Raw genomic sequence first — 12,861 nt, 5'->3', positions numbered from 1 at the left:
GTTTCTGAGTATTGTAGTTTAATTTTCTTTCCTGTGGTTTGTGTGAATTTTTGGAATTTTCCAACAATGAGCACATGTCACTTGCTAATTAAAACATTTTTAAAAATTATCTTACAGTGTTTTTTTCGCAGCTCTCTGAGGTATAGTTGCCATGTGATGAATGGTGCATGTTTAGAGCAGACACTCTGATGAGTTTTAGGCATGCTTTTTCTTTGATGGAGCGTGCTTTTGATATTACATCTAAGAAATGTTTGCCCAAGTTAGTGTCACAAAGATGTTTTCTTATTTGTCATCTTAGAAATTTTGTGGTTGCAGTTTTTACACTGAAGACATAGAATAGAGTCTCTGTGAGTTGATGTTTGTTCAGGGCGCAAGATGTGAATTGCATGTGTATTTTTAGCATATCAGATACTCAGGTGGCCCAGCCCTGCCTGAGCGGGTCCCTGGTCCCTGCTGAGTGGCCTTGTGCCTGTTGTCACACAGCTGGCACATATTCTGTGCACGTGTAAGTCTCTTTCTGGACTCTCATGTCTCCCCTTAATCTGTCTGTCTTTCATGAGGCCAATGTTACACTGCTGTGATTACTGTAGTTTCATTATAAGTTTTGAAATCAAGTAGAGTTAGTTCTCTAACTTTGTACTTTTTCAAAGTGGTTTCAGCTACTCAGATCCTTTTTGTATTTTTCTAACAATTCTATAATCCACTTGTTAATTTCTATATAAAACCTGTTTTGTTTTTTTTGTTTTTGATACAGAGTCTCACTTTGTCACCCTCAGTAGAGTGCTGTAGCATCACAGCTCATCGCAACCTCTAACTCCTGGCCTTAAGTGATTATCTTGCCTCAGCCTCCCAAGTAGCTGGGACTACAGGTGCCCGCCACAACGCCCGGCTATTTTTTTGTTGCAGTTGTCATTGTTGTCTAGCTGGCCCAGGCCGTGTTCAGTCCTGCCTGCCTCTGTATGTGGCCTGCGCCCTAACCACTGAGTGACGGGCGCCAAGCTAATTGAGTGTGTTTTATGGTTCCATTTTAACTCCTTGACTTTTTAGCTATGACATTTGTTAATTCAGTGGTGGTTGTAAGGTTTATGGTGTACATCCTTACTACCGTCCACCTTCCATTGAGATCACAGCCCTTCGAGGGTCCTGTAAGGACCTTTTGCTCTGTCTCTTCCCTACCCATTAAACAATAGATGTTCAATCCAAAAAATGTTAAAAATTCCATTACTTTGTTATTTTTGTTTCAGTAGTTAACTTTTAAAGGGATTGATAATGGTAGGGGGATCTTACGTGTTCATGCCCGGGCCGCCTTGCCAGGGCACTTTGCCCTTTCTTCCATTCAGGGTCACTCTCCTTTTCCTGAAGAGCATCCTTCCACCTTCTGGGTAGCGCAAATCCTCTTGTGATGGATTTGTCCAGCTTTGGCATGTCTGTGGAAAAGACTTTATTTTGCTTTCATTTTTGAAATATACAGAGGGTGCCAAAAAATGTATATACATACATTTTAAGAAGGAAAGAAACCACATGAAAATTGTAATACTCGATGACTTCTGCAGCTGCAAGAGTCACAAGATACAATGCACAAGGTAATGTTGTCAGAAGGTATTGTTACAATTTTCATAGTTTCTTCCTTTCTTAAAATGTGTATACATTTTTTGGCAGCCTCTGTATTTCAGTGGGCAGATGTGTGTATGCTGAAATGCAGTGGTCTTTCCCATGAGTGCGTTAAGTGCCGCCCCTGTGCTGTTGTGTCCACGCCGCCGTCCCTTCCTCCGCCTGTGTCTCTTCTCCGACTGTTGCAGACTTGCTCTTGACACTGCTGTCAACCAGTTTGGTACGATCTACCTTCTAACAGTTTTCTTCATATTTCTTGTGTTTGGGCTTCATTGAAATAGATTTCAAAATTTTAATTCAACTTTTTTCAGATGTGTTTCTGTGCTCCCTTCTCTCTCTCCTCCTTCACGAGCTCTAATTACACATAATTAAGCCTGTTAAAATTTTTCCCACATCCTACTGATTTTCTGTTCTTCTGTTTTTCCCTGATCTCTTTTTCTCTTTTTGTTTCATTTGGGACAGTTTCTGTTACTGTATCTTTACGTTCACTCACCTTTTCCTCTGCAGTTTCTCTTCTGTGTTTAAAAACCCCAGCAAGTATATTTTTCATCTCATGCATTGTAGTTTTCATCGCCAGCAGTTCAGTGGGTCTTCTCCTATCTCCATGTCTCATCCTCGGTGGTGGCGGGCACTTTTCCCTCTGCCTTCTGGGGAGGCTCTTCCTGGCCTTGAGTAGTTTCTCCCTGACATCCTTCCCAATACGGCAGCAGTCTCTGTAGGTCTCCAGCTTCTCTCTCTGCACCTCTCTCCCCATGGACTGTGGACTCCAGTCCAGGAGCTATGCCATGCTGTGCCCAGGGCCTTTACTCTGAACATGGGCCTGGCAGGATCTTGGATTTAACATTCTGTTCAAGGGAGCAGTTAATTGTTGCTGGAAGCAAACGAGGAGCTGGTACGGGGGTAATGGCCTCACAGCCGAGGAAGTGAGCTATACTGTGCGCCTCTATGAGATAAGGATTGTCAAGCTCAGCTCACAAACGGGTCTGTGTACCCTTGGTTCAGTGATCCAAGTGTCTTTTTTTTTTTCCAGAAAGATTTTATTTTTTTTTTTATTATTAAATCATAGCTGTGTACATTGATGTGATCATGAGGCATCATTCACTAGCTTCACAGACCGTTTACCAAGTTTCACATATACCCTTGTAAGATGCACCGCAGGTGTAATCCCACCAATTCCCTTCCCTTTACCCACCTCCCCCCTACCACCCCTCCCTTTCCCCCTTCCTCCTATTCTTAGGTTGTAACTGGGTTATAGCTTTCATGTGAAAATGCTAAATTAGTTTCGTAGTAGGGCTGAGTACATTGGGTACTTTTTCTTCCATTCTTGAGATACTTTACTAAGAAGAATATGTTCCAGCTCCATCCATGTAAACATGAAAGAGGTAAAGTCTCCATCTTTCTTTAAGGCTGCATAATATTCCATGGTGTACATATACCACAATTTATTAATCCATTCGTGGATCGATGGGCACTTGGCTTCTTCCATGACTTAGCAATTATGAATTGGGCTGCAATAAACATTTTGGTACAAATATGTTCGTTATGATGTGCTTTTTGGTCTTCTGGGTATATGCCCAGTAAAGGGATTACAGCATTGAATGGCAGATCTATTTTTAGATCTCTAAGTGTTCTCCATATCTCTTTCCAAAAGGAATCTATTAATTTGCATTCCCACCAGCAGTGCAAAAGTGTTCCCTTTTCTCCACATCCGCACCAACTTCTCTGGTCTTGGGATTCTGTGATATAGGCTAGTCTCACTGGAGTTAGATGGTATCTCAAAGTAGTTTTGATTTGCATTTCTCTGATGATTAAAGATGATGAGCATTTTTTCATATGTCTGAAGGCCGCACGCCTGTCTTCTTCAGAGAAGTTTCTCTTCAAATCCCTTGCCCAGCCTGCGATGGGATCCCTTGTTCTAGTCTTGCTAATGCTTTTGAGTTCTCTGTGGATTCTAGTTATTAAACCTTTGTCGGAGACATAACCTGCAAGTATCTTCTCCCATTCTGAGGGCTGTTTGCTTGCTTTACTTACTGTGTTCTTGGCTGTGCAGAAGCTTTTTAGTTTGATCAAGTCCCAGTAGTGTATTTTTGAAGCTGCTTCAATTGCCCGGGGGGTCCTCTTCATAAAATACTTGCCCAGACCAATTTCTTCAAGGGTTTTCCCTGCACTCTCCTCTAGTATTTTTATAGTTTCATGTCTTAAGTTTAAATCTTTGATCCAGTGAGAGTCTACCTCACTTAGTTAATGGTAAAAGGTGTGGGTCCACTTTCAGTCTTCTACAGGTTGCCAGCCAGTTCACCCAGCACCGTTTGTTAAATAGGGAATCTTTTCCCCACTGAATGTTTTTAATTGGCTTGTCAAAGATTAAATAACGGTAAGTAGCTGGATTCATCTCTTGGTTCTCTATTCTGTTCCAGACATCTACTTCTCTGTTCTTGTGCCAGTACCATGCTGTTTTGATCACTATCGATTTGTAGTATAGTCTGAGGTCTGGTAGTGTAATTCCTCCTGCTTTGTTTTTATTTCTGAGTAATGTCTTGGCTATTTGAGGTTCTTTCTGATTCCATATAAAACGAAGTATTGTTTTTTCCAGATCTTTAAAGTATGACAGTGGAGCTTTAATACGGATTGCATTGAAATTATATATTGCTTTGGGTAGTATAGACATTTTAACAATGTTGATTCTTCCCAGCCATGAGCATGGTATGTTCTTCCATTTGTTAATATTTTCAGCTATTTCTTTTCTTAGAGTTTCATAGTTCTCTTTATAGAGATCTTTCACGTCCTTTGTTAGATAAATTCCCAAATATTTCATCTTCTTTGGCACTACTGTGAATGGGATAGAGTCCTTAACTGTTTTTTCAACTTGACTGTTGTTGGTATATATAAAGGCTACCGATTTATCAATGTTGATTTTGTAAACTGAGACACTGCTGTATTCCTTGATCACTTCTAAGAGTTTTGTAGTAGAGTCCCTAGTGTTTTCCAGATATACTATCATATCATCCGTGAAGAGCGAAAGTTTGATCTCTTCTGACCCTATGTGGATACCCTTGATCGCCTTTTCTTCCCTAATTGCGGTGGCTAAAACTTCCATTACAATGTTAAAAAGCAATGGAGACAATGGGCAGCCTTGTCTGGTTCCTGATCTGAGTGAAAATGATTCCAATTTAACTCCATTCAATATGATATTGGCTGTGGGTTTGCTGTAGATGGTCTCTATCAGTTTAAGAAATGTCCCTTCTATACCGATTTTCTTAAGTGTTCTGATCATGAATGGATGCTGGATATTATCAAAAGCTTTTTCTGCATCAATTGAGAGAATCATTTGGTCTTTGTTTTTTAATTTGTTTATGTGCTGGATTACATTTATAGATTTACATATATTGAACTAGCCTTGAGACCTGGGATAAAACTGACTTGGTCATGATGTATAATTTGTTTGATGTGTTGCTGGATTCTGTTTGTTAGGATCTTGTTGAATATTTTTGCATGTATATTCATTAGTGATATCGGTCTATAATTTTCTTTTCTTGTTGGGTCTTTTCCTGGTTTGGGGATCAGGGTGATGTTTGTTTCATAGAACGTGTTGTATAGTCTTCCTTCTTTTTCTACCTTTTGGAACAGGTTGAGTAATATAGGTATTAATTCCTCTTTAAAGGTTTGGTAGAATTCAGATGTGAAACCATCTGCTCCCGGGCTTTTCTTTTTAGGGAGGTTTTGTATGGTTGATGCTATTTCCGAACTTGATATGGGCCTGTTCAACATTTCCACTTGATTCTGGCTAAGTCTTGGAAGGTGACATGCTTCCAAGTACTGGTCAATTTCCTTCCGATTTTCATATTTCTGAGAATAAAGTTTCTTGTAATATTCATTAAGGATTTTTTTAATTTCTGAGGAGTCTGTTGTTATTTCGTCTTTGTTGTTTCTGATTGATGAGATTAGAGATTTTACTCTTTTTTTCCTGATTAGGTTGGCCAAAGGTTTATCTATTTTATTGACCTTTTCGAAAAACCAGCTTTTTGATTTATTGATCTGTTGTATTATTCTTTTGTTTTCAATTTCATTTAATTCTGCTCTAATTTTGGTTATTTCTTTTCTTCTACTAGGTTTGGGGTTGGAATGTTCTTCCTTTTCCAGTTGCTTGAGATGTCCCATTAAGTTGTTAACTTCCTCTCTTTCTGTTCTCTTGAGGAAGGCTTGCAGTGCTATAAATTTCCCTCTTAGAACTGCCTTTGCGGTGTCCCAGAGGTTCTGATAGTTCATGTCTTCATTGTTGTTTTGTTCCAAAAAATTGGAAATTCTTTCTTAATCTCATCTCTGACCCAGCTATCATTCAGCATAAGGTTATTTAACTTCCATGTTTTTGTATGAGGATGCAGATTCCTGTTGTTACTCAGCTCAAGTTTTATTCCATGGTGGTCCGAGAAGATGCATGGAATAATTTCTATTCCTTTAAATTTACTGAGGTTAGACTTGTGACCTAAGATGTGATCGATTTTGGAGTTAGCTCCATGGGCTGATGAGAAGTATGTGTATTCAGTTTTGTTGGGATGAAATGTTCTGTAGATGTCTGCTAAATCCAAATGTTGGATGGTTAGGTTTAAATCTAAGCTTTCTTTGCTCAGCTTCTTGTTGGAGGATCGATCCAACACTGCCAAAGGAGTGTTGAAATCTCCGACTATTATGGAGCTGGAGGAAATCAAGTTGCTCATGTCTGTTAGAGTTTCTCTTACAAATTGATGTGCATTCTGGTTGGGTGCAAAGATATTAATAATTGAGATCTCATCATAGTGAGTATTACCGTTAACAAATATGAAGTGACCATTCTTGTCCTTCCTTACTTTTGTTGGTTTAAAGCCTATTGTATCTGCAAATAAAATTGCAACACCTGCTTTTTTTCTGATTACCATTTGCCTGAAATATGGACGACCATCCTTTTACGCTGAGTCTGTATTTGTCTTGTAAGTTAAGTTGTGACTCTTGTATGCAACAAATATCTGGCCTGAGTTTTTGTATCCAGTCAGCTAACCTATGCCTCTTTAGAGGACAGTTTAAGCCATTCACATTAATGGAGAATATTGATAAGTCTGGTGACGTTTTGGGTATCGAGTTTTTCAAAAGTCCAATGGGCATTTTTAATCCTTTCGCCAGTGTGGAAATTGGAGTTTGATCCGAAGTTTCTGAGTGAGTTTATTTTTGTGGTATAGGATTGGGTTGGTCATTATGGAGCATAGGTCTGAGAATATCCTGAAGAACTGGTTTGGTTATGGCAAATTTCTTCAACATATGAATGTCATTAAAGTATTTCATTTCTCCATCATAAATGAAACTCAGTTTAGCTGGATACAAGATCCGGGGTTGAAAGTTATTTTGCTTTAGGAGATTAAAAGTCGGTGACCACCCTCTTCTGACTTGAAAAGTTTCAGCAGAGCGATCTGCAGTCATTCTAATATTCTTCCTTTTGAAGGTAATGGTTTTCTTTCTCCTGGCTGCTTTGAGAATTTTCTCCTTCATATTAACTTTAGTGAAGTTAATTATGACATGCCTGGGGGATGTCTTATTGGGGTTGAGTCGTGCTAGGGTTCTGAAGCTGTCCGCTATCTGAATTTCAGAATCTCTAGGCATGTCTGGAAAATTCTCTTTCATAATTTCATGCAGAAGGCCCTCTGTGCCCAGCGAGGCCACTTCATCTGTTTCTGGAACTCCAATGATTCGGATATTCGCCTTCTTCAAATTATCCCAGAGCTCTCTGAGAGAATGATCCATTTTTGCTCTCCATTTCTCTTCCTCTTTGAGAGTTTGAGAGCGTTCAAAGGCTTTATCTTCGATGTCAGAAATACTTTCTTCTGCTTGCTCCATTGTGTTGCTGAGGGATTCTACTGTATTTTTCATATCTTTGAGGGCTGCAAATTCTTGCTTCAGTGTGTCTAAGTCTTTGACGGTTTTGTCTTTAAATTCGTTACATTCTTGAGACAACTTCTGAATTTCTCCTCGAATTCCTAATTCCACTTTGTTAATCTTGTCTGCAATCCAAATTCTGAATTCGATTTCTGACATCTCAGCCAGTTGTTTATGAATGGGATCTTCAATTACATCTGCCATATCTTTCCTTGGGGGGGTTGATCTATTCTGGTTATTCATGTTACCAGAGTTTTTCTGCTGATTCCGCCCCATGGTTGTTTTACTCCCTTTGATTTTTTTCCCCTGGGGCTTTGTCGAGGGCCTGTACAGTGTTTTGGCCTGAGAAATTGGGGCCCTGTCTGGTGCAGTGGGGCTAAGTGGTTCTGTCTTGTTTTCAGCTGGTTTCTGTTCCACCTTAGTGAAACAGATACTCTGGATTGAAGTCTCAGCTGTGGAAAAATATCAGCAATTAAGTCACCCCGCCCCCCACCAGCAAACAATTGGAAAAGAAAAATCAAACCTTCCTACCACCGTGCACCCAGGGCACTACCTGATTTGTCCTCAGGCGATTGGTTCAGTTCAAAAGGTCCAAATCAATTGCCTCAGTCTGCACCTGTCTCAGGTGAGAGGGTTTAAGAGGTCTCTGGGAACTGGATCACAGGGGTCTGGTGACTACTCTGGTGTGGCTTGCTCCAGTGCTGCGTGGAGTCAGGAGGAGCCACCCAGCCAATAGATCAGTCTGGGAAGATTGCTGCCTCCTTCCCCACCTTGCACCACTGTCACACCCAGTCACTGACAGCCCTGCAGTTGGCTGACCCAGTTGCCTGTAGTGAATCGGTACTCCAGGAGTTTGCACCTGCCTGAATCACAAGGAAGTTTGCCAGGCCGCTGCACTCTGCCTCTCTCCAGCAGAAGGAGGTGAGGCCTGACAACCTCGGGCGCTTGATGAAGATTGAGGGGTTTTCACTCAGGTCCAGTTTTGCCCCTGATTAATGTTACTGACAGAACAGAACAGAACAACTCTGCGGTTCCCCTGCAGAAGAGAAGCTGAATTGAGTTCCAAATCAGCTTGTCTTTGCTCTTGTATTGTCTATAGGCTGACGATCCCCTGAGGGCCAGGTGCGTCTTAGGTTTAGTAAAGCGGACCTCTGGGTCAGCCCCGCCCTCGGAGTTTCCCTGGTTTGCAAGTTGGAGTTGCCTCAGGCAAACTCAGAGTCTCTGGTTGCCCAGGGAGTCAGGGGGTGTGGCTTCAGAATATTCGGGGGGTACTGTTTTATGGCTCAGGCAACCGCTGCTGTTTTATGGCTCAGGCAACCGTTGCTCCGGTGTACCTCCCCTCCGGCCAACCGTCCTCTCTCCGCTCCCATACCGCAGAGTCTGCACTGACCGGCTGCAGCCCAGCACTGTCTACACCCCTCGAGCAATCGCCCAAGAGTCTGGACCCCTGGGGGACAGGCCTCCAGACCTTGGAGCAAGAGCAGAGGGGAGCGCTGGGAGCGCGGGGAGCGCTGGGAGCCCTGGGAGCCCTGGGAGCCTGGGGCTGCGGGCAGAGAACACACACAGCTCTACACAGTTTTATGCCTGGCCATATTGTCACCAAAAGATGGCTGTCGTACTGTGCCTCAGGGAACTGCCACTCCGGTGCGGTCCCCTCTCCGCCAACCGGGACTGGCCTCCAGACCTCAGAATTCCAGGTAGAGACTATATACAGTTTATACAGTTTTATGCCTGGCAGGAGGACGCCGTGGCACCCTAGTAGGGGAAGTAGGTCCAGTTTTTAGAGGGTCTCGCCCGTGGAGTGTAGTGGGAGGACCTTTGAACTCTGCCCGGTTGTTTATGGGACACTCTGAGCCATTCTCACGGGGTAGGGGACTCCCGTCCACTTGGTGATGGATTTTGTACCTTTTGTTTGTATCCTTGTGGTCGCAGCTCGCCTCAGAGGGGTTGACGTGCGTTCTACAACCTTCTCAAGTCCACCAGGTTACTTGCTGAATTTTTGTCCTTTAACTCTCCTTCTGGACGGGAGCCTCTGTGGAAAGCTGGCTTCAGTCAGCCATCTTGTCTCCTCCCCCTCCAGAAAGCCCAAGTGTCTTTTTAAAAACTTTCCACCCAGCAAATGAGCCTGTGATTAATTAAGATGAGCTAGTTTAAATACAGTGAGAAACATGTATACACACGTACTGAAAGCTGGTGGCCTCCTGGGTGTTACACGTGTGGGGCATGTGGCCTGACCACGCCTGCCCTCTCAGAGGTGGGAAGTGTGTGCAAGCCATGAGCACCTGGGGAGGCATGGCATCAGGACCAACTCCACCAGCACGGCCCTGGGGGAGCCTGACTTAACTAACCCCAGAAGTGCCCACCACCTGCCCACAGGCTGCTGGAGTCCCTTGCTCTACAGCCCCAAGACCTGCTGGGAGACTTGGCCTTGAACAAGTGCGTGCCCACGGACGCCCATTTCTTAGCACTGCTTCTTTTCTGGGCCACTTGGCACTGCCAGCAGCAGTGGTGGGGTGTGAGGCCACCAGCATGGCAGGCACAGCTTGTGTGCCTGTGTGCCCCTCAGCCTACAGCCCTTCCGTGTGGTGCACCTGTCCTTTCCTTCCCCAGTGTGACCGTGGGCTTTGTGTCATCTTCCTCTGCTCCATTTCAGGCATCAGCAACGCAGAGGCACGGCAGCCAGGGAAGGCCCCCAACTTCAGCGTCAACTGGACAGTAGGCGACTCAGCCATTGAGGTCGTCAATGCCACCACAGGAAAGGATGAGCTGGGCCGCGCGTCCCGTCTGTGCAAGCATGCGCTGTACTGCCGCTGGGTACGCGTGCACGGCAAGGTACTGAGGCCCAGCTGCCACAGGCACGGCCCCAACCCCCCTCTCCCCCTCCCTGGCTCTCCCTGACTCTCCATGATTCTCTGTGATTCTCCATGGCTCTCCCCTGGCTCTCCCTGACTCTCCTCCACTGTCCCTGACTGTCTCCCAGCTCTCCCTCCCTCTCCATGACTCTCCCCGGCTGTTCCCAACTGTCCCTGACTATCCCCCAGCTCGCCCTGCCTCTCCGTGACTCTCCCCGGCTTTCCCCCACTGTCCCCGACTGTCCCCCACCTCACCCTGCCTCTCCATGACTCTCCCTGGCTCTCCCCCACTATCCCTGACTGTCCCCCAGTTCTCCCTGCCTCTCCGTGACTCTCCCTGGCTCTCCCCTACTGTCCCAGACAGTCCCCCAGCTCTCCCTGCCTCTCCCTGCCTCTCCTCTCTGTGACTCTGCCCCACTCTCCCCTGGCACCTGCTGTGCAGCTTCCTAGAGAAATGATCAGTTGAAAACCGTCTGCTCCTTCAAAGAATGGGCCTGGCTTCTCAAACTTTAAAGCTGTCTCTATGGCAGCCCTTCCCCTTCCCTGCCACAGAGCAAAACCCCCAGCCCAGGGATCCCTGTACTTGCCAAAAACTCCCACTGCTCAGATGCTGAAAATCGTTATGAAAAAGGCAGGTCCAGTCACCTCCCCCAGCACACATATCCCATTTACTCTCCTCGTGGGTTCTTAAACCTTTTGTTTAGTTGTAAGGTACCTTTTCCCCAAGATAAAACCTTATAAAATAAATCAGGATATTATCACTTATTTTTAAGTCTAGCTTATAGCATTCACTATTGTGAAGCCAACATTGAACACTGGCGTGGGGGGTACAGGCAAGAGTCACAGTGCTCTGGAGAGTCTGCTGGCAGAGGTGGAGTTGCCCACACTGGCTGCCAGATTAGATGAAAATCTACACAAAAATGAGCCAGCCGGCCTCATGACCTCACGAGGGAATGCCTCAGAGGTCCTCAGGAGAAAATGTGCATAACATTAGTGGTGCTTTTTTAAAATTGTTAAAAATGTTAAAAATGAAATTCTAATCAATGGTTTGGGCTCGACAGAGCACACATCAGAACCCAGGGCTATAACTGCCCTGCAAAGCAGGACAGCTGGGTGCGGAGGCTGCCTTCTAGGTTGGCTCCACCAGAAGCCAGCACAGCACTGAACGCCATGTGGAGGTTTCTATCAGGTTTCATTTTCACATGACCATGTCAACAGTTGTTCTTGTTCATATTTGTCCTTTTGCAGGTCCCCCCCTACTTACTGCGCTCCAGGATTACTAAACCCAACATGTACCACGAGTCCAAACTTGCGGCAAAGGAGTACCAGGCCGCCAAGGCGCGTCTGTTCACAGCCTTCATCAAGGCCGGGCTGGGTGCCTGGGTGGAGAAACCCACAGAGCAGGACCAGTTCTCTCTCACACCCTGACCTGAGCAGGCGCCTCGGGGGTGCCAAGGGCTGCAGAGTCTGGCAATGTCCCCCAGAACTTCATGTCTGAACTGGGGCAGGTGTACAGCCTGGGGAGGGCATGGGGGACACGGGGGCTACCGGGTGTCCAGTGTCATCCCGACATCTCACGTCTGACCTGGGGCAGACGTGAGGGCGTCGGGGCCCAGCATCCCCGCCTGGCGTCTCTGCTGCAGTGTTCCCCCTTTGACCTGCCCAGCAGCTGCTTCCCATCGCAGTTTACATTTAGAAATTGAGTTCTACTGAGTAGGGCTTCCTTAAGTTTAGGGAAATAGAAACTACTTTGTGTGAAATTCTTGAATAAATAATTTATTCAGAGCTAGGAACGTGGTTTATAAAATAAGAAGTAATTATGTCAGGTCACGTTTGTGCCACATTATTTTAATTGCAACAAAGCGTCCGTATATGGAGAGGGAGAAAGAAGACAGACAGTAGAAGCTGAGGGGGCCACACATGCACACAGCTTAGGGCTCTCCCCGCAGGGACCTCGTGGGTTAGTGTCCACAGTAGGTCCCTTCTCCCTGGGAGCAGCCAGGGAGACGCACCCGGCATGACGCAGGTGGCCCTGCCACACACACTGGGTCCCACAGTCGAGACCCAGCCCCTTAGCTGCAGCCGCCTCTAGATGCTTCCGCACTCCTTGTGGGACCAGATCACAGAAAACGTCTTTTGGTTCACTTCTAAGTAGTGACAGGTAAAACATGTCCAGTGACCCCGTGTTGGCCACTCGCTAGGGTTTTTAAACAGTGTTTAGCTCCCAGGACTAGGAGGAATCGGATGGGGCCACTGCACAGCGCAGCCTGGAGCTTCCTCTGCCGGTCCTCAGATCCAGGCACACAGGTAGCTGGAGAGGCTCCGGGAGGAATCAGACATGTTTAAGTAGATGTTCATTCTTGGAAAATGGCATGTAAGGTGTGTTTTTAAATTATTCTTTCTGGCTTTATCAAAGCATATTTGAGAACTGGTGAGACCCCATGTGCTGCTGGCGTGGTATGGCCCAGACTTGACTGTGCCCAGTGCCCACAGTGCA

General features: G+C 45.3%; 1 protein-coding gene across 10 annotated transcripts in view; it reads left to right on the top strand.

The window, feature by feature from the left end:
* Positions 1 to 12,153, top strand: part of ADARB1 (adenosine deaminase RNA specific B1) — a 237,759-nt gene extending 225,606 nt beyond the window's left edge. For all 10 annotated transcript variants that reach the window (XM_053565096.1, XM_053565091.1, XM_053565099.1 and 7 more), the window contains 2 exons: positions 10,166 to 10,344; positions 11,613 to 12,153. In XM_053565096.1, the coding sequence (XP_053421071.1) occupies positions 10,166 to 10,344; positions 11,613 to 11,792 (359 nt within the window). In that variant the 3' untranslated portion in view covers positions 11,793 to 12,153. The remainder of the gene's footprint in view (positions 1 to 10,165; positions 10,345 to 11,612) is intronic.
* Positions 12,154 to 12,861: the final 708 nt, after the last annotated feature.

The sequence above is a fragment of the Nycticebus coucang genome, chromosome 16 (assembly GCF_027406575.1).
Source record: "Nycticebus coucang isolate mNycCou1 chromosome 16, mNycCou1.pri, whole genome shotgun sequence".
NCBI classification, from domain to species: domain Eukaryota; kingdom Metazoa; phylum Chordata; class Mammalia; order Primates; family Lorisidae; genus Nycticebus; species Nycticebus coucang.
This window is presented reverse-complemented; position numbering and strand designations above follow the sequence as displayed.